The sequence below is a fragment of the Physeter macrocephalus genome, chromosome 20 (assembly GCF_002837175.3).
Source record: "Physeter macrocephalus isolate SW-GA chromosome 20, ASM283717v5, whole genome shotgun sequence".
Taxonomy (NCBI): Eukaryota; Metazoa; Chordata; class Mammalia; order Artiodactyla; family Physeteridae; genus Physeter; species Physeter macrocephalus.
In genome coordinates this window covers 90,010,586-90,031,144 of record NC_041233.1, presented here as the reverse complement: position 1 = coordinate 90,031,144, position 20,559 = coordinate 90,010,586, and the positions used below count along the sequence as shown (strand labels likewise).

At 46.5% G+C, this 20,559-nt stretch overlaps 1 protein-coding gene across 1 annotated transcript; it reads right to left on the bottom strand.

The window, feature by feature from the left end:
- Nucleotides 1–19,599: 19,599 nt before the first annotated feature.
- LOC129391671 (40S ribosomal protein S25-like) lies at nt 19,600–19,911 on the bottom strand. Its single transcript, XM_055081343.1, has one exon. The coding sequence runs from the start codon at nt 19,909–19,911 to the stop codon at nt 19,621–19,623; it is 291 nt and encodes a 96-aa protein (XP_054937318.1). The 3' UTR covers nt 19,600–19,620.
- Between the last annotated feature and the right edge of the window lie 648 nt (nt 19,912–20,559).

Below are 20,559 nucleotides of genomic sequence, written 5' to 3'. Positions count from 1 at the left end.
TATTGTTTTTCTGATACAAGGATCTGAGAATCGTGATTTCTATGGTTCACAAAACTGAGGCTAATCATTTAGTAAACGGTTACCTATACTTTTCTTGGATAACCATGACTTTTGTACAGATATATTAAATGAACACATATCAAAGAATGTATTAAACTTATTAATTAATGAAGGAACCAGTAAAATGTTGCAAGTGATTCCAAGGAGAACTCAAAGAGCCTAGACTTAGAGAGAGTATAAGGATTTCTGAAATAAAATTAGGAATAGATACAAAATAGGTGTAGCCTCAAGGCGATAATCAGTTGCATTCTATCTGACACAGACACATTTCTATGGACAGCGATCATTTTCATTACCACCAGTTTTCTACAATTTGCAGAGTTGAAAGGAACGGGAAGGTGAAAGACGGAAATAACAGAGGTGAGGGAGCTGACCTGAGCACTCATGGAACTTTTTTCTGTCTATTTCTCTCTTTCACAGTCTTTTTCTGACAGAAGTTAGTACTACAGTGTGTCCATAAAATATATTTTTTAGGGCTTCCCTGGTGGCGCAGTGGTTGAGAGTCCGCCTGCCGATGCAGGGGATGCGGGTTCGTGCCCCGGTCCGGGAGCATCCCACATGCCGCGGAGCGGCTGGGCCCGTGAGCCATGGCCGCTGAGCCTGCGCGTCCGGAGCCTGTGCTCCGCAACGGGAGAGGCCACAACAGTGAGAGGCCCGCGTACAGCAAAAAAACAAAAAAAAACAAAACAAAAAAACAAACAAACAAAAAATATATATATTTTTTATAGATTGAAGATGCCTTGATGACATCATGTATATTTACTTATGTTTCCAGACTTTATGGATTATTAGTATCCCCGTTTTATAGATGAGGGATCTAGAGAAAGTTATCCTGCCCAAGGACCCACGCTAGCATGTGGCAGAGTCAGGGTTAGCATCTAGACAGGCTGGCGCAGCGTCCGTGCTCCACAGGTGTCAAGAACGATGCCGGTCTGCACCACCTACTCCCTCGGGCAGATCACCTGGGAGCTGCACAGTCCCCACAGGGCACTTCCTTCTCTCCCACTGAAGAGACGACTTTAGGCCTGGCTTAGTTATCACCTGGGGGTCTCCGTGACCCTGCACGATACCATGGACAGGATTGACTTGAATCTCTGTTCTCTGGTTTGTGGAAAGTCCAGCGTCCTCCCCAGATCACCGAGAACTGTACAGAAGTTTCCCTTCTTATGGTGAGCTTGGATCCAGCTTCCTTCCTCCAATGAATTCTTTTTTGTTTGTTTGTTTTAATTGAAGTACAGCTGGTTTACAATGTTGTGTTAATTACTGCTGTACAGCAAAGTAATTCAGTTTTACATATATATACATTCTTTTTTTTAATATTCTTTTCCATTATGGTTTATCATAGGATATTGAATATAGTTCTCTGTGCTATATAGTAGGACCTTGTTGTTTATCCATTCTCTGTATAAAAGCTTACATCGGCTAACCCCAAACTCCCACTCCATCCCTCCCCAAACCCCTTCCCCCTTGGAAACCACCAGTCCTTCCTCCAGTGATTTCTTGTTCTTCACTCTGAATCTAATAGCTGTTTCTATGTCTCTATACTTGCATTGACTCAAATATGTACCTTAGCATCTTTTTGGGGGGTGGGGGCCGCGCTGCACAGCATGGAGGATCTTACTTCCCCGACCAGGAATCAAACTCATGCCCCCTGCAGTGGAGGCGCAGAGTCTGAACCACTGGACCGCCAGGGAAGTCCCCCTTAGCATCTTTTAAAAGAAATCTTCACCAAAGTAGTAATAGTCATATAATAATAATGTTATAGAAATCCTGTGGCTGTAGAACAAGTTAACATCACAGGAATGCAATAGCTTGAATTTGAATATTAGACATGCCTGGTAATATCTAGTACCTATGGAGTGCTTATGTGCTAGATACTACCTATGTATTTATATACACGGTAAACCCCTCCACAGGAAACGCATGGAATCCAAAATGTTCAGTCCCCCAAAATTCAGGATTGCTTAATGAAATGACTGGGGCGAGCTAGCGCCACCTGCTGGCCAGGTGTTCCAGAGGGCCATCTGTGCCCTCTGATTCCATCCTACAGTTGGGTACCATTCACTCACTCGTGACTGATCAGTCTGGCTTACCTGTCGATGGGGTCAATCACCCATCCCGGGGTTAGCTGGCCCTCCAGGATGGTAGCAGCAACTTTTGGAACGTCCTAGTTAGATGGTGCCAGGGAGATGGGCAGGGAGAACACAGGGGATGGAAGTGTCTTTCTGTCTTCTGAGGTTGTGTCGCCCCTGCCCCCAGAGAAAATAAGAACCTGAGCCCAGCACAACGTGGATGTACTTAACACTACTGAACTGTACACTTAAACATGTTTAAAATAGTAAATTTTATGTTACGTATATTTTACCACAATTAAAAAAAAAGAAACTTAGCCCAACCCTGGTTGAGAATGGGAGTTGGGTAGAGATGGGCAGTAAGTACCAATTCTCTTATATCTAAATTTGCTTTATTGCAAAGTGCATCATGGTGGGTTTCATAGACGGGAGCCTCGGTGACCTAACTCTGGAGTCCCCACTTACAGCTATATTGCACAGACCATACTACCATTCCACCTCTTGCTTTACCTATTTCCAACAAAAACAAACTAAAAAAATATATTTCTTCCTCTTTACTCCGCCCAACGAGTCAATAATTCCTCCACTGGATCTGTCTTTTCAGGCTCTGTCCCATCTTTTAAAACCTAAATATTGGGCTTCCCTGGTGGTGCGGTGGTTAAGAATCCGCCTGCCAATGCAGGGGCCACGGGTTCGAGCCCTGGTCCGGGAAGATCCCACATGCCACGGAACAACTAAGCCCGTGTGCCACAACTGCTGAGCCTGCACGCTAGAGCCCGCAAGCCACAACTACTGAGCCCGCGTGCCACAGCTACTGAAGCCCGCGTGCCTAGAGCCCATGCTCTGCAACAAGAGGAGCCACCGCAGTGAGAATCCCGTGCACCGCAACGAAGAGTAGCCCCCGCGCGCCGCAACTAGAGAAAGCCCGCGCGCAGCAACGAAGACCCAACGCAGCCAAAAATAAATAAATAAATTTATTTTTAAAGAAACAACTTAAATGTCCCTTCAAAGTATTTTCCTAAACAAAAATAACTGCCTCCTTCATAGGGATTCTTGCAGAGGACTTTAAAAAAAATTCTCAGTATTGAAAGATGACCTCGAATCCACTCTAATCTGTATTTTCAAAGCAATCACTTTCAAACTTGAGTGCTCTAAGTATTAATCAGGAATAAATTATTTACTATATTATTACTTTCCACCCCCACCTCCCACCCCTGCTCTAGTGGTTGAGAAGGACTGTTTTTAATTTTCTAATTCTGCACATGTGTTAGATTACAAATCTTTCCTGAGGTTCAGGAGTACTGTTTACGAGCTGTCTCCTCACAACCGGAGTTCCTGACGAATGCTTGCTGGATGCAGCCAACTAAAGAGACTTCTCTCCCTAGCCTCCTTCCTGGGATTTGGGATGGCAGAGCTGCTCTGGGATTGGCCAAGTGTCTCTTCCTCTGTCCTCCATGGCACTGGTTTATGACCCTTGGCAGAAAATGTTGGCCAAGTTGTGATTTGATAGGGAACAAAACCCAGGAGGAGCCATGATTCAGCGCCCCCTGCCCCAAACTTAGAACGGAATGCTTTGTTTCCTAAACCTCCAAACTTATCTGGTCAACCTTCTTGCCTCTTTTTTTTTTTTTCTTTTCTTTGCAAAAGTGAGACGCAGAAGGGTTACAGCTGCTACTGAACCTCAAGGGACCACCTCAGTTAATTCCTCAGATTGGTACCTCTGGTTTCAATGGTGCAGAAAAGATCCAAGCTCAGAAAATCAAGGAAGAAAATTGGCCTGGTGAGTCCACATTCACTGGACTTCAAAATCCCCAGCCTTGCAAGGGGAGTGCTAAAGTCAGACCTGGGCTGAACAGCTTGAGATGCCAGAGAGGCAAAGGAAGAAAATGACTAGCAAAAGCTCCTTATCATGGAACTTAATGATCAAAGACATCTCACTTTCTGCTGATCAGAAAACATCATTGCCAGAGAGCAGGATCCTTAGAGATGATCTAGTCCCATTTCCTTACTTTGCAGATGTGAGACGTGGGTAGCAAGGGGACCTGTCCAAGGCCAAGTGGTAATTCTGTGGCAATGATAGGACCATTAGCAATGATAGGTATTCTTTCCACTCAACCAGCTTACCTTTCCTAACGTATAGAAGAAAAATAAAAGATGTCACTAAGTTTTAAAGACAAGTTGCTTGGTTGTTTTTTGTTTGTTTAATTGAAATATAGTTGATTTACAGTATTGTGTTAGTTGAGGAGAAGTGTCTTATTTTGATGAATATATTGTAGTCTACATGAATGGCACCCACTGGAGTTGTGACCAGTCCCTGTGTCTATTCATGGTGCCCTGATAAAGGGACGTGTTTTAAAACTGAGAGATAGAGTCTGGATAAGGAAAATTGCACCAAATTAGACAAAGCTTTCAACAGCGATGTTGGAAGAAAAGACAGGAGGAGAGTTTACTCTTGTGGGCCTGTTACAAAGAATGATCACATTTGTGGCTGAAGCAGAGGATGTAATTTGCCTGCTTTTCTGGTTGTGACTACCAGGCTCCTGTCAGTCTCATAATTAGAAAGCTGCTCCCCCTTTGCTTAGTCCTGGAGCTAGTCCTCCGGCCTCATGCTAAGCCTGTCTTGTGGGTCCTGAAGCCCCTTCTCAGGGCAGCCCTAGCCTCCGCTGACCACACCTGCATGCACAGTGATGGCTCCCCTTTTTTGACCTGGGCTGGCTTCACTCATCCTATTTGGTGCAGCTTTGGCTGCGGCCCAGGGGAGATAACTCTGAGAAATGGAAGTTCCAGAAAGTTGAAATATTTTCATAAACAGTAGAATTAGTTTGAATTTGAGAAATGGGGAAGTGAGTGAGTGAGAGAGAGTTGAACTGCGGGTAGTAAAGGGAACAGAAGAGGAATCAGTCTGACTGGCTGCTTGAAAGAAGCTGCCTCAAAATGTGAAAATAATTTGCAGGGGAATGTTTACACAAAAACTAAAGAAAAAACAGCTTACACACCGAAGTCTAAATGTCACTTATTCCCAGAGGGAATGAGCTCAGAAGTTAAAAGGAGGGGGAGCCTCTCCAACAATTAAATGTATTTTTTTTAAGGCTCCTTTGGGTTTAAATTGGTTCCAGGAAGAACACAGACTCTCATCCCGGGGGAGGTACCTCTGCAGATGCTAAGAGGAGCTGAGAAGCTCTGGGTTCCGAACCCGGGTGGCTGGTGCAGAGGGCAGAGAGGTCAGCCAGAAATAAGTATTCTGTCAATGGTGGTTTCAGCCGATAAATTCAGCCAGATTTTGAGATCAAACATTTGGAGCTTAAGGAACTCCCTCCGGGGTTGCTTTTGTTTATCATACTTTCCTGGGCACTGGAGTTCACAGAGAGTGATATCAGAGAGAGAACTTACAAAGTAGGTCCAAGTTTGCAAAGGCACAATCTTAGGAATGGAAAACAGCTATGGGGTCGGTTTGAAAGGGTCACGCATAAACCAGAGCGGGCATTCTTACTAAGCGCTGCCTGAACAGTGAAGGAAGTTGAAAATACAGCTGCCCAGATGCAGACAGCTAGCTGGGCACCACAGGAGAGAGAGGAACCAGGCCTCCTAGTCTAGTTCTTTTATTATAAACTTCATCCTATGGTGTAGAAGTCAGCCTCGTAAGTATAAACGTGCTACCAAAATGAAGTTGATTTATGTACTAAGTGCAGAAAGAGACGACTAATGTCCTCAGACACTACACAGAACAGAATCCAGACCTGGAAGCAACTCGTCACCATCTAAGGCCATCAAATCGAAAGGGAATCAGGAAGACACTGTCCCCCATCCCGAGAGAAGGGGAGCTTGATCCCCCAGGAGGCGTGAGCTGAGGGCCTGGGGAGGCCTCTCTGACCCGTGCTGTAATTTCAGGAGGCTCCAACTTCCCCTTTTGCAAAACCTCCGACTTCCTCCCCATTCTACAGGCCAGGGCCTAAAGTTCCACCTCTAGAGCTTCATTTGTTTGCTTCTGAACGCACCTTCCTCACTGTGCTTTAGGTAGACAAAGGCTGGAGGAATTAATTTTACTGCAGGTGACTTGAAGGGAGTACTGGTAATTCCACCCTCCCCTCTCTCTAGGTCTCTCCTCAGCTTTACCTGGGAATGCACTCCCCTCCCCACCTCCCCCTTGTTCTGTTGTTTTTTTTTTCCCCTCCACTGTTTTGTATCAAAAAGTATCCAAAGTAATTACTGAGATCAGTGTGTGTCTGCTACCCACTGAGTCTTCAACAATTTCCATTCACTCAACAAACCTTCCCCGAGCGCCTTCTGCGATCCAGGTGGTGTGCTGCAAGTACTAGGGACTCAAAGGCCAGTCCTGGTCCCTCCATAGCCTGAGGGGGGTAGAGCAGACGGAGAGTAGAGTACTAAGGACAACTTGTAATGAGGACCCCGTGCCCAGGGGAGGGGGGCTAAGCAGGAGGCTTGCTTTGCTTGGAGATCTAGCAGGGGACAGTCCTGCGGGTAGGATGCAGGGAAAGGGGTCCAGAAAGGTCACTCTGGGAGTTTGGGGTTAGCAGATGTAAGCTTTTATGTAGAGAATGGATAAACAACAAGGTCCTACTGTGTAGCCCAGAGAACTACATTCAATATCCTATGATAAACCATAATGGAAAAGAATATTAAAAAAAAAGAATGTATAAATATGTATAACTGAACCATTTTGCTGTACAGCAGTAATTATTATTAATTTTTTTTTAAGAGAGAGAAAAGCGTCTACTAAGCAGGGTAGAAGTTCCCAGACTTGGAACTATTATAATCATCATTTATTTAATACAAATCTAGCAAATGATTTTGAAAGCCTACTAAGTGCATGGTACTCGCTGGGCAGAGGAAGGAGAGAGATTTAAAAAGCACAGGGGGGGCTTCCCTGGTGGCGCAGTGGTTGCGCGTCCGCCTGCCGATGCAGGAGAACCGGGTTCGCGCCCCGGTCCGGGAGGATCCCACATGCCGCGGAGCGGCTGGGCCCGTGAGCCATGGCCGCTGAGCCTGCGCGTCCGGAGCCTGTGCTCCGCAACGGGAGAGGCCGCAACAGAGGGAGGCCCGCGTACCACAAAAAAAAAAAAAAAAAAGCACAGGGTTCCTGCCTACAGTACTATCCAGCCATCATCAACATCAACATCATCATCTTCGAAAAACCCTTCTTAATGCTAATAATAGTCATTTATAATCCACATATGAGATCTCACAAGTTTACTGAGCACGAATGTGGCACCCAGCTCTGTGCCCTAAGGTTCCTGCCCCCACGTGATTTACTGTCAAGTTGGGTCAGAACTCGAACACAAGAAGCAGTCATGGTCACCCGAGGTGTCGCATAATCATGAGCTAAATTGTGACAAGGCTACACAGGTCTTGTCAACTAGAGTCCTCCTCCAGCTGTGATCACGTGGCCTTCATTCTCACTCTTTCCCCAGTCTTGGCTTTTTGTTTTGTTTTGGTTTGGTTTTTTGGCGTGGCATCTCAGTTCCCCGACCAGGGACCGAACCCACGCCCCTGGCAGTGGAAGCGTGGAGTCTTAACCACTGGACCGCCAAGGAAGTCCGTCCAGGGTTTTTTGTTTTGTTTCTTTTCCTTAATCCAGATGGTGGCAATTCCGTTCTCCAAGACATGCAAAGTCAGGCCCCTTTCCATCTTTCTTCTCTCTTATTCTATCAGCAATTTTCTCGTCTGCTTTTCAAAGACCCCAAAGAGATGGTCAGGTCAACCTCAGATGTTCAGATGCTGCCAGAGTTTCCCAGGAGCTTGAGTCGCACTTTCTGAGGCCACTGAGCCCAGAGTCCCCAGGCAGAAGCATCTGGCCGCACCTCTGGGGCTGTGAGGAAGGAAGTTGTAATGCTCAGTGGTCAACCAGCCCTGGGAACTTGGGCCTCCTTGGGTTTGCCCACGGAGGTGCGGAAAGCAGTCCTTTGGTGCTCTGACCCTGAGAACTCTGGCCTTTAGCCCTGGAGCCCTGGGCCCACCCCCCGCCAGTCTGTCATCTATCTCGCAGAGGGGTTGTTGAGGATATGGCAAGAGACACTAGGAAGGAGAGGAAAAGGCCGGTTCTATAAATAAACGGGCTACTCCCGGTGAGGCACCGTCCTTCCCACTCCCATCCCCTCACCCTTGTGACAGGCGGAGCAGAGAGCAGCCTTACGCCAGGGATTAGTGCAATCACAAGGTCATGGTGCCAGGGATTAGTGCAATCACAAGGTCACGGTAGATACCCAGGTCTGTAAATACTCCTGGAGAGCCTTAGTCATTGAATAGGAGCCAGGAGGGGAAAGACCGAGGGAGGAGGGAGAGCTGGATGCCGGCTAGAGCTAGCTTGGAAATCTACAGTAAAAACAACAAAAAAGAAAGAAGCCTGGCTTTCCTCCAGAATGTGGAAATTTATAGAGGGAGTGGAGAAAGGGAGGGGAAACGGGCAATTCCCACAAAAGTACTCATTTTTCAGGGTGGTTAGCCGGAACCTCAGAACACAGATATGTCCCCCAAAGGTTGTAAATAGAAACCCAAGAGCTAGCTAATACTGCCAGAAGTTTCAGGATCTCTGGGAATACAGTCAGCATCAGAATTGCTGGAAGTTCAAAGAAGATGGATTTTTGGCACCTTTGCTGGGGAGGATCTCAGAGAAGCAGGAAGAGAGAGCAGGGCTCCTGGGCTGATAGGGCTGGGGAGGAGGTTATACACAGTCTCCTTGGATAAGCAAGGACCACAGGGCAAGGAGATCACTTGTTGGAGGGGCCGCTCTGTGGGTTCTGGGGACCCTCGGGATCCTTAGGTCCTCACCCTCTTTAGGGTCGCGCTCTGGGTGGTGCAGGCAGATAGAAGTGGTGGAGAAATGTGATCAGGAGATGAAAAGCTCCACGTGGGAGCAACTTGCCTAAGTGCATGGTACCTAAATAAAGAAAGCCATGGTGTGCTGGTGACAGAGCCGCGGAACTGATATTCTGCATTTGCACCAGATGCGGGGAGGGCAGACGAGGGTGGATCGGCTGCACTGTCACCAGCAGAGACAAATTCCAGAGCAGCTTGGATGAATCATCTTGGCACACGTACCCTCAAAAATGTTAAATATGGAAGGTGGGGAGATGCCCGTTAGCAAAAGCTACATTTGGGGTACATAATTTTTGGACCTGGTGTGTCTAATTCTGTTTTCAATGATTGAGTTGTTTGGGCGCTTTTAAGTGAAACTTGGAGTGACTTACCTAAAGACAGACCACCACGAAGCTTCTGTCGTCGGAAGGCAAAGACCTAAGTGACTTAGGGTGACGGGGTGAATGCAAGTAGCTAATCAGAAAACAAATGAGCTAATTGGGACATGGTCACACATTATTAACATCAAATGCTACTCATATCTTTGTTTTCCTTTTAAAACCAAGGTTCCTAGTTCCAGAGTGAGTTTGTGTTTGCAGCTGATGCTCAGAGGGAAGGAGCTGGAACACAGCCTGCCCTTCCCACACCTCCCTTGGAATCTGTGTTGGAGACAGGGCATTGCCGCGGGCGCACAGCAGATCTGACGCATTGGGCCAGTTCTTATCCACAGAGAAGAGCCTTGAAATTAAATTCCTCCTTTGCCTTTGAGGACATGGGTTCTACCTCTGCAGAAAATAAAGATTAAGGAAGATTGTGATCAAGCAACTGGGAATATAAGAAACTCTCTTAAGAGGTTCAGAGGTTAAGAGCTAGCCAACAATAGCCATAAAGGCCTTTTGTGTGCTCTTGGAGCTATGAAAATGTGGACTCTATTAGGTGATATTTAATCAATATGAAATGTCTTGCTGTCATCTAAAAAGTCAAAACTCAAGGTATCAGTCAAGCAACAGATATTTAGTACGAGTTTGTTGTGTGCAATGAACTGCACAGGCCCCTGCTCCGAAGACAATCAGGTCGCGTGTCAGATTAGATTGGTAAGTCAAGAAATGTATGGAAAGCCACACACACAAAAAAATCAACTGAAATTTTGTACCGTTAAATGAGGAGATACACGGACTTAAACTGCACCGAGGAGCTACACATCGCTTGTGGCCTGAGACCAAGTGAAGTCACCACAGTTAGGGTTAATGGAAGGATGAGCCATCGTAATCTGTAATTTGATTTAAAGTTTCAAGTCTTTCTTCAGAAGTCGTTAATGATCACATCTCATCTGAGCTCCAGCCAGCCACCCTCCCCTCAGCACGGCTCCGTGTGAAGTCTGTGCAGGCAATGATGCCTTCTTGGCAAAGCCCCTGGCTGAACTGCTACAGCTGCAGCTGTTCGGAGAGCAGGAGAATTTACGACCTTCACGAGGAGCACATTTGCCTTTGGAGTCCCATTATGACTTTTTTCAGCGAGAACTCGTAAAAACGTGGTCAGCGACAACAGAGTGTGCTCCTGAGCCCCGTCAGCAGGGTGCACGGACAATGCACGTCCCACGTATACTTCCCAGGACTCAGCAAACCTGGCCGCCTCCGAGCTGAGCTCCTCCAGGTCAGTTTTGCCTCCCCTTCTGCTGAGATGCAGCTGCCGAAAAGGCAGGGTACATTCCAAATGCATTTCTCAGTACCCGCAAGCGCTCTGAATAAACAGCAGAGCCACCGCTCTGAGCACTGGGCAGAGTCATTTCCTGATTCTCCTTTGGTTCATCCCCATTCGGGTCCCACCCATGACAAGCAGGCACAAGCTGGTAGAAGCCACACATTGACCTTCAACATCAAGGTCAAGAGACCCTGCCAAAAATCTACAGCAGTTACTGCCTAGAACACGCCGTCCAGCACTTGATTATATAGTGCTGGGTTATTTTGTAATTATGTCTCACCTATCAATGTGTCAAGTGATAAATACCAATTAGTGTCTTCTATAGATATCATGATCTCCCTTCCCCAAATAGAGGGAACAAGTTACTGCTTTATTCTCCCCAGCCTACACTCCGCAGTGCTGAACACTTAGCAGGAAATGATAAACTGCTAAGTTCAGTCTCCAATTGTCCTGCACCAACCAGATAACCGACGTCCTAGCATCATTAGTCATGGGGTGAGCGCTGCAGAGACAGTGGATGACATGGACGTGGCAGAATGCGGAGAGGTGCCTGACAAGCAAAGAGGTTTCAAAACGCATGCCCCATAGATGTTTTTACCTGGTCAAACTCTTTCCCAATCTCAGCCTTACCAATGAGGATCGATGCACTGATGTAGCTAGCGGTGGGGACCCTATCAGCTCAGAGACCGGTACATCCGCTACAAGTCTCATCTGACATGGTCATTACAGTTTTTCCCGAGCTTCAGTAGTTCTGGCAGAATTATCCTATGTAATCTTAATATGCAAAACAGAGAAAACAACTTCTCTTCATACAATAAGGTATTCCAAGATCTATGCTAAGTGGTAGGGAATACATAGGAGTAAGAGAGGGTTACACGTGAACAGGGAAAGATGCATGTAAACTGAGAAGGGCCATGAAGTGTTAACGGGGTTACGCTAGAAGGTCATCCAGGGCACATCGAGGACGGACACAAAGGAAGGAATGGTCCATTCTACTGGGGGGCAGTGACAGGAAAGATTACCCAGGTGAGGGGACATTTGATCTTTGTCTTGAAAGGTGAGTAGGTTTCTGTTGATGATGTGGGGGGTGGACACGGTGCCCAGAAGAGAGGAATCATGAGTAAAGACTTGGCAGTGAAATAGCAGCTACAGGGACTTCCCTGGCGGTCCAGTGGTTAGGACTCTGTGCTCCCACTGTGGGGGGCAGGGGTTCAATCCCTGGTCGGGGAACTAAGGTCCCACATGCTGCTTGGTGTGGCCAAAATTAAAAAAAAAAAAAAAAAAGCAGATCCATCGGGGGATTTGGAAGTCACTTCTCACGGCCAAGCAAAGGGGTTAAGGAGGCACAGGGAGAAATAAGGGCAGGAGAAATGTGGGGCAAGGTTATGAAGGGCCTTGTAAAGCCAGGCTAAGGGGTTTGGGTGTCATTCTGCAGGCAAACAGGAGCCACTGAATGTTTTTAAAACCACAGAGACACATAATCAGATCTCTGTTACAGAGGGATCAGCCTTGACGATGTATTGAAGAAGGATTGGAGGGGTAGACCCAGGAAGACGTCTTACTCTCCTGCTTGAAATATTCCAAGGGATTAAAATAAATCCAGGCTTCTCATCGTTGCTCAGAAGGGCCCCGCCTACTCCTCCACTGCCTTCTCAGGGATCTACAGCCACCGGGCCCTTTGTCAGCGCTTCTCACACGTGGCCAGTCTTTCTGCCTGAGGACCCTTGCACTTAGCTCACTGTTTCTCTTGCCTGGAGCGTTGACCTTGGGCTCTCCCCAGGACTCCTTCTCAACCAGGAGGCCTCCATTGTAATCTCAGACCATTTTAATGTACTGTATACATGTGATTCTTTAGCTTTTTAAATTACTATCTTCTGCCCCCTCAAAGAGCCTTCTCGAGGGAAGGGGTCGTTCTTGTCTTATTCACCAACCTTAGACCCTGAATGAATGAATGAATGGAATTAAAGAGTGTGAAGCAGTGAGAATTCATCCGGCTTGGTGACTAAATGGACATGGGTGGGGAGAGAGACGGGGGAGGAAGACTGAGATTTAGGTCTCCGGATTGGATGACCGAGCCGATGGTTATCCTTGACAGAGACGGCGAATGCAGGGGCGAGAGATTTTTTTTTTTTTTTTTTGGCCACACCCGCGGGGCTTCTGGGATCTTAGCTCCCGGAGCAGGGATCCAAGCTGGCCGTCCGGGCAGCCCTAACCACTGGACCGCCAGGGAAGTCCCGGCAGAGACTTCTGAGGCAAACTGCGTGAGCTCAGTGTTAGGTGAATTCACTTTGGGACATTCCGGGGTAGGAGACCAGGAAGCAATTCGATATGGGAAGCTAGAGCGAAGGACAAAGGTCCAAACCAAAGACACAGATTTAGGAGCTGTCAGCACATCCGGCAGCTGGAGTCCAAGGAAAGACATCAGTTAAACCGGAGAAGGAGAGGGTGTGGCTGTGAGGGGGAGAAACAGGAGGCGAGCACTGGGTCTGAGAACACGCCTCCCACGTGGGGGAAGAAAGCAGGTCCGTGCATCCCAGGCTTCCCCAGGACTCCTGGGATGGTGGTCCCACTGCTGGCTGGGCAGATGCCACGATGCTGGGACTCAGGAAGGGTTTATAGAGCCTTCCAGGGCTTGGCCTCGGAGAAAAGAACAAAAGGGTTCAGTCCCCCAGAGACCCACCAAGGAGTGAATGGCGTTTAACCAGCTGCTTTGGACCCGTGCGCAGGAATTTGATCCATACAGCGTGTGCACGAATCTTCAATCTAAACAACATAAATAGTTTCCTTTCTGAAAAAGAGACATTCTGGGAGAGTGTATAAGCCCACTTTTACAATTCCCCATCGTACCTCTTTATTTGAATAAGGTACACTTCAAAGAACAATAGTCTAAACTCATGAACAAAGAAAGGAGAATGTAAGTTATAATCTTCTAAAAATAGCACTACAAGTGTTTTTTTTTTCTTCCTTCTAGTTTTGTTTTTCCTCCACGGGCTTTGCAAAGCACAGTTAAAATCATATATATTATCATATATATATGTATACGTATATATGTGTGTATACATGTATTCACTTCCTTTGGATGTAGTCAGTCGTCCCTTGGTGTCTGCAGGGGGGATTGGTTCCATTGGATACCAAAATCCGTGGATGCTCAAGTCGCTTACACAAAATGTAGTATTTGCATCTAAGCTACACACATCATCCCATCTACTTTTTATTATTATTATTATTATTATTATTTTGTGGTACGTGGGCCTCTCACTGTTGTGGCCTCTCCCGTTGCGGAGCACGTCAGCAGCCATGGCTCACGGGCCCAGCCGCTCGGCTGCATGTGGGATCTTCCCGGACCGGGGCACGAACCCGTGTCCCCCGCATCGGCAAGCGGATTCTCAACCACTGCACCACCAGGGAAGCCCCATCCCATCTACTTTAAATCATCTCTAGTTATAATACCTAATACAATGTAAATGTTAAGTAAATAGTTGCCAGTGCTCAGCAAATTCAAGCTCTGCTTTTCGGAAATTTCTGCGGTTTTTTCCTGAATATTTTTGATCTGCAGTTGTTTGAATCCGCAGATGTGGAACCCACGGACACAGAGGGCTGACTACATCCCTATCTATCTGTCTATCTATCATCTGTCTATCTATCGATCTATCTATCTAAATCATTGTATCTTGCTTTTTCTTCCAAACATTATCTTGTATTTTTTTCCATACAGCCTCAACATTTTTTTTTTTTTTTTTTTGCGGTACGCGGGCCTCTCACTGTTGTGGCCTCTCCCGTTGCGGAGCACAGGCTCCGGACGCGCAGGCTCAGCGGCCACGGCTCGCGGGCCCAGCCGCTCCGCGGCATGTGGGATCTTCCCAGACCGGGGCACGGACCCGCGTCCCCTGCATCGGCAGGCGGACTCTCAACCACTGCGCCACCAGGGAAGCCCCAGCCTCAACATTTTGATGACTGCATAATATTCTTTCTTTATTATTGAACTTTTAGACTATTTCTAATTTTTCTCTATTTAAAATATATAATGATCTTTAGCAATTGTTGAGGATTCCCTGGCAGTCCAGTGGTTAGGACTCCACGCTTCCACCGCAGGAGGCCCAGGTTTGATCCCTGGTCGGGGAACTAAGATCCCACATGCCTCTCGGCATGGCCAAAAGTTAAAAATAAATAAATAAAAATAAATAAAAATTGTTGTATGTTAGTTTGCTCAGGCTGCCATAGCAAAGTACCACAGACTGGCTTAAACAACAGAAATTTATTTTCTCACAGGTCTGGAGGCTAGAACTCTGAGATTAAGGTGTGGGTAGGGTTGGTCTCTTCTGAGGCCTCTCTCCTCACCTTGCAAATGGTCCCCTCCTCGCTGTGTCCTCATGTGGTTTTCCCTGGGTATGTCCTAATCGCCTCTTCTCACAGGACACTAGTCATATTAGATTAAGGCCCACCCTAAGGGCCTCATTTTAACTTAAATCTTTAAAGACCGCATGTCCTAATACAGCCACCTTCTGAAGCTATTAGGACTTCAACATGGCGGTTTGGGGGGGACACGATTCAGCTTACAGCACGTTGTGTATAATTTTTTTCTCACCTGCATTTCAGATTGTTTCCTTTGGATAGATTCCTAGAGTGCAAATCACTGTGCTAAAAAGTAAAAAATATTTTAAGGCTTTTGAAAATTGCTTTCCCAAAAGAATGTAACAATCGGTACTGTAGCAATCCACTTAAAAAAATATTTTTAGGGCTTCCCTGGTGGCGCAGTGGTTGAGAATCCGCCTGCCGATGCAGGGGACACGGGTTCGTGCCCCGGTCCGGGAAGATCCCACGTGCCGCGGAGCGGCTGGGCCCGTGAGCCATGGCCGCTGAGCCTGCGCGTCCGGAGCCTGCGCTCCGCAACGGGTGAGGCCACAACAGTGAGAGGCCCCAGTACCGAAAAAAAAAAAAATTTAAATAAGAGAATGAATCAACGAAGGATTTTGTTCTGCTGCATCTAACAGAAACTCACCTCCAATAACTTAACTCAACAGGGGTTTGTTCTGGGACTTACATCGCAGCCCGGAAGCAGTCTAGAATTTGTGCAGGGGTTCCAGGGCGGCACCAATGTCGATGTTGCTGGTCCACCTTAGTTTCTGCCTCCCGTCTTTACCATCTTTACCACGTGGCTTTCAGGTCTGCGGCCTTTGCACTGTGCTCTCTCTGCCTCTAGCCCCCAGATCATCCCTGGCTGCTGTCTCATGTCCTTCAGATTTTTATTCCAAAGTCACCTTCTCAACCACACATTTGCTGGCCTCTACATCCAAACTTCACCTCCCCTTTATTTCCAAGCCTTCTTTCCTGCTTCATTCTTTTCTTCTTAGCACTTACTGTTATTTAATATATATTTTTAAATTATTTCTATATTTTGTGGGGTTTTTTCCTCCTCTAGTATGTGTTTGCATACACACATACGCGCGCACACACACATACACACACACTTCCACTCTTAGGAAAGACTAAGCCCAAACTGATCCTACCTCCCTCCCTCCCTTCTTTCAGTTTCTGAGGTGGCTTATCCAAGGTCACACACAAAGTTAGTGACAAGCCAGAAGAACCTGAACCCTAGTTTCCTGAGTTTTCTGCCCTTTCCAGCCTTCCTAAACAAGAAGTCATGGACCCTGAAGAAATAGCCTGACGGGTTTATAAATATAGATTGCTGGTTGAATTTAGATTTCACAAAGCTGTTTTTTTTTTCTAATTTTTATTGGAGTAGAGTTGATTTACAACATTGTGTTAGTTTCGGGTGTACAGCAAAGTGAATCAGTTATACATATACATATATCCACTCTTTCTTAGATTCTTTTCCCATGTAGGTCATTACAGAGCATTGAGTAAAGTTCCCTGTGCAGGTTCATATTAGTTATCTATTTTATGTGTAGTAGTGTGTATATGTCAATCCGAATCTCCCAATTTATCCCTCCCTCCCCCCCTTATCCTCTGGTAAACATAAGTTTATTTTCTACATCTGTAACTCTATTTCTGTTTTGTAAATAAGTTCTCATTTGTACCATTTTTTTAGATTCCACATATACACGATATCATATACTTGTCTTTCTCGGTCTGACTTATTTCACTCAGTATAGCACGTTGTGTATAATTTTTTTCTCACCTGCATTTCAGATTGTTTCCTTTGGATAGATTCCTAGAGTGCAAATCACTGTGCTAAAAAGTAAAAAATATTTTAAGGCTTTTGAAAATTGCTTTCCCAAAAGAATGTAACAATCGGTACTGTAGCAATCCACTTAAAAAAATATTTTTAGGGCTTCCCTGGTGGCGCAGTGGTTGAGAATCCGCCTGCCGATGCAGGGGACACGGGTTCGTGCCCCGGTCCGGGAAGATCCCACGTGCCGCGGAGCGGCTGGGCCCGTGAGCCATGGCCGCTGGGCCTGCGCGTCCGGAGCCTGCGCTCCGCAACGGGTGAGGCCACAACAGTGAGAGGCCCCAGTACCGAAAAAAAAAAAAAATTTAAATAAGAGAATGAATCAACGAAGGATTTTGTTCTGCTGCATCTAACAGAAACTCACCTCCAATAACTTAACTCAACAGGGGTTTGTTCTGGGACTTACATCGCAGCCCGGAAGCAGTCTAGAATTTGTGCAGGGGTTCCAGGGCGGCACCAATGTCGATGTTGCTGGTCCACCTTAGTTTCTGCCTCCCGTCTTTACCATCTTTACCACGTGGCTTTCAGGTCTGCGGCCTTTGCACTGTGCTCTCTCTGCCTCTAGCCCCCAGATCATCCCTGGCTGCTGTCTCATGTCCTTCAGATTTTTATTCCAAAGTCACCTTCTCAACCACACATTTGCTGGCCTCTACATCCAAACTTCACCTCCCCTTTATTTCCAAGCCTTCTTTCCTGCTTCATTCTTTTCTTCTTAGCACTTACTGTTATTTAATATATATTTTTAAATTATTTCTATATTTTGTGGGGTTTTTTCCTCCTCTAGTATGTGTTTGCATACACACATACGCGCGCACACACACATACACACACACTTCCACTCTTAGGAAAGACTAAGCCCAAACTGATCCTACCTCCCTCCCTCCCTTCTTTCAGTTTCTGAGGTGGCTTATCCAAGGTCACACACAAAGTTAGTGACAAGCCAGAAGAACCTGAACCCTAGTTTCCTGAGTTTTCTGCCCTTTCCAGCCTTCCTAAACAAGAAGTCATGGACCCTGAAGAAATAGCCTGACGGGTTTATAAATATAGATTGCTGGTTGAATTTAGATTTCACAAAGCTGTTTTTTTTTTCTAATTTTTATTGGAGTAGAGTTGATTTACAACATTGTGTTAGTTTCGGGTGTACAGCAAAGTGAATCAGTTATACATATACATATATCCACTCTTTCTTAGATTCTTTTCCCATGTAGGTCATTACAGAGCATTGAGTAAAGTTCCCTGTGCAGGTTCATATTAGTTATCTATTTTATGTGTAGTAGTGTGTATATGTCAATCCGAATCTCCCAATTTATCCCTCCCTCCCCCCCTTATCCTCTGGTAAACATAAGTTTATTTTCTACATCTGTAACTCTATTTCTGTTTTGTAAATAAGTTCTCATTTGTACCATTTTTTTAGATTCCACATATACACGATATCATATACTTGTCTTTCTCGGTCTGACTTATTTCACTCAGTATGACAATCTCTAGGTCCATGCATGTTGCTGCACAAAGCTTTTGAAACACAGCACTAAGGCCATTATTTTAAAGTCAGTAGTACAGTACTTCCAATTACTGACATTTCTGGGGAAGTAGGAGGGAGAGGCTAAAGTATGGGTTTGTTCTGCCATCTTTATTCAATTCCTGATTAATCCTTAGTGCACTTTTCCAAAATTCCTTATAAAATAGAGAACACTGTAAATAATATGTTAACATTTGTGTAAAACAGGAGGTTAAAAATGTATTAGAATGTTCTTACAGATGCACAGAATATCTCTGGAAAGACACACGAGAAGCTGTCAAAGATGATTGTGGGGAGGGGCAACGGGTGGCTGGGGGCACAGGTGGGAGAGGAGACTGGCCACCATGAGACCCAAGGATACCTTTGACTATGGTTACAAAAAGATAAAACAGGCAAAAGACCCAAACTCTTCAGTCCAGGCATTGCCCCAGGTGCAGCCTGCTCATCATGTCAGATGTGAACGCTGCCAGCTCCCCATGTAATGTGGCCCCGCACATGTCTCTGACCTCATCTCCTAGACATTCCCCTTGGATGGGGGATACACTCGCTCCTGCAACAAGGGCCTTCTTGCTGTTCCTTGAACAGGCGGACCTCGGTGCCACACGGGGCCTTTGCCCTATGTTGCCTTGGCCTGGATCCCTCCTCGCTCACTCCTTCACTTCTGCAGGTCTCTGCTCCGCTGTCACCTCCTGGGGGAACCCTTCCCTCACCACCTCGGGTCCCCACTGCTCTCCGCTCCCCCCATTCCACTTCCTCTGACTGTCACTTACTCATAGGTTTCCTCGCTCATATGAGCGCCAGGAGCCTGGGACTCTTTTCCCGAGCACCTAGAATAGGGCCCACCCCAGAGATAGCACTCCATACATGTTTTCTTTTCTTTTTTAAAAAATTTACTTACTTATTTATTTATTTTATTTATTTATTTTTGGCTGTGTTGGGTCTTCATTGCAGTGCGCGGGTTTCTCATTGTGGTGGCCTTTCTTGTTGCGGAGCACAGGCTCTACACGCGTGGGCTCAGTAGTTGTCGCTCGCGGGCTCTAGAGCGCAGGCTCGGTAGTTGTGGGGCACGGGCTTAGCTGCTCCGCGGCATGTGGGATCTTCCCGGACCAGGGCTCGAACCCGTGTCCCCTGCATTGGCAGGCGGATTCTTTTTTTTTTTTTGATTTAATAAAGTTTTATTTTTCAAAATGTACAGTTGGTGGGACCTGTTCATGCATCTTCACTACCAGCTGGAGCATCTCCACCCTTGGTATTTCTGGTATACATTATTGAGCTCTGTGCTTTGAAACCAGTTTAATAAGTCCTTTACTAAGGAGCTCCTGCAGGGCTGCCCTGGCCAGGGAACCACGAATCTTCAGTCTCTCAGAGACGACAGCTGGAGTTATAAGCTTATAGTTGGGAACTTCTTTACAGAGTTTGTCATATGTTGCTTTGTCAAACAAGACTAGGTTATTGAGCTTGTCCCGAACTTTGCCTTTGGACCACTTCTTCTTTTTGGCCTTGCCCCCAGATTTATTCACTGGGTCTTTGTCTCTTTTTGGCTGACTTTCCAGCATCTTTCTTCTTCTTGTTGTCCTTGGGCGGCATAGCAAAGCCAGGAGAGCAACTGCTACCACTGTACCTCGCTAAGATGTCGGACAAGAAGGGCAGGCGGATTCTTAACCACTGAGCCACCAGGGGAAATCCAGCCCCTGCAACTCTTAATATTCTGTTTTTTCCTAACCTGGGGGCTTCATTTTCACAGAGCAACTCTCTTCACCAGTCATAGGTAATCTCACACCCAGCTTCGACACACCCAAGAGGACGTGGCTGTTTAAATTCAGCTCTAGGCTCTCTCGGCCTTAGCGCCATCTTCTGTGAAACCTCCGAGCCATGAGAGCCAGGTGGAGGAAGAAGAAAGATGAGGCAGAGGTCCAAGTAAACTTGCACACCCATGGAAGCCGCAGGGGTAGAAACAAGGGCAGGCAGGGGCCAGGGACGCTGGTACAAATTGTTGGACTGCATGCCCACTGTCTAGAACTTGTCTCAATGGATCTAAAGCATCTATGGCCGTTCTGATGGCCTCAGCCACCTCTGAGAGACCCACCTTGCTTGTATCAAAGTGGTCCCTTTAGGTCCTTTGCCCTGGACGTGGACAGACGTGGGTCACAGACCCACCCCTGGACCAATCAGCTAAGCCATGTAGGTGGGACAGGGTGACGGGC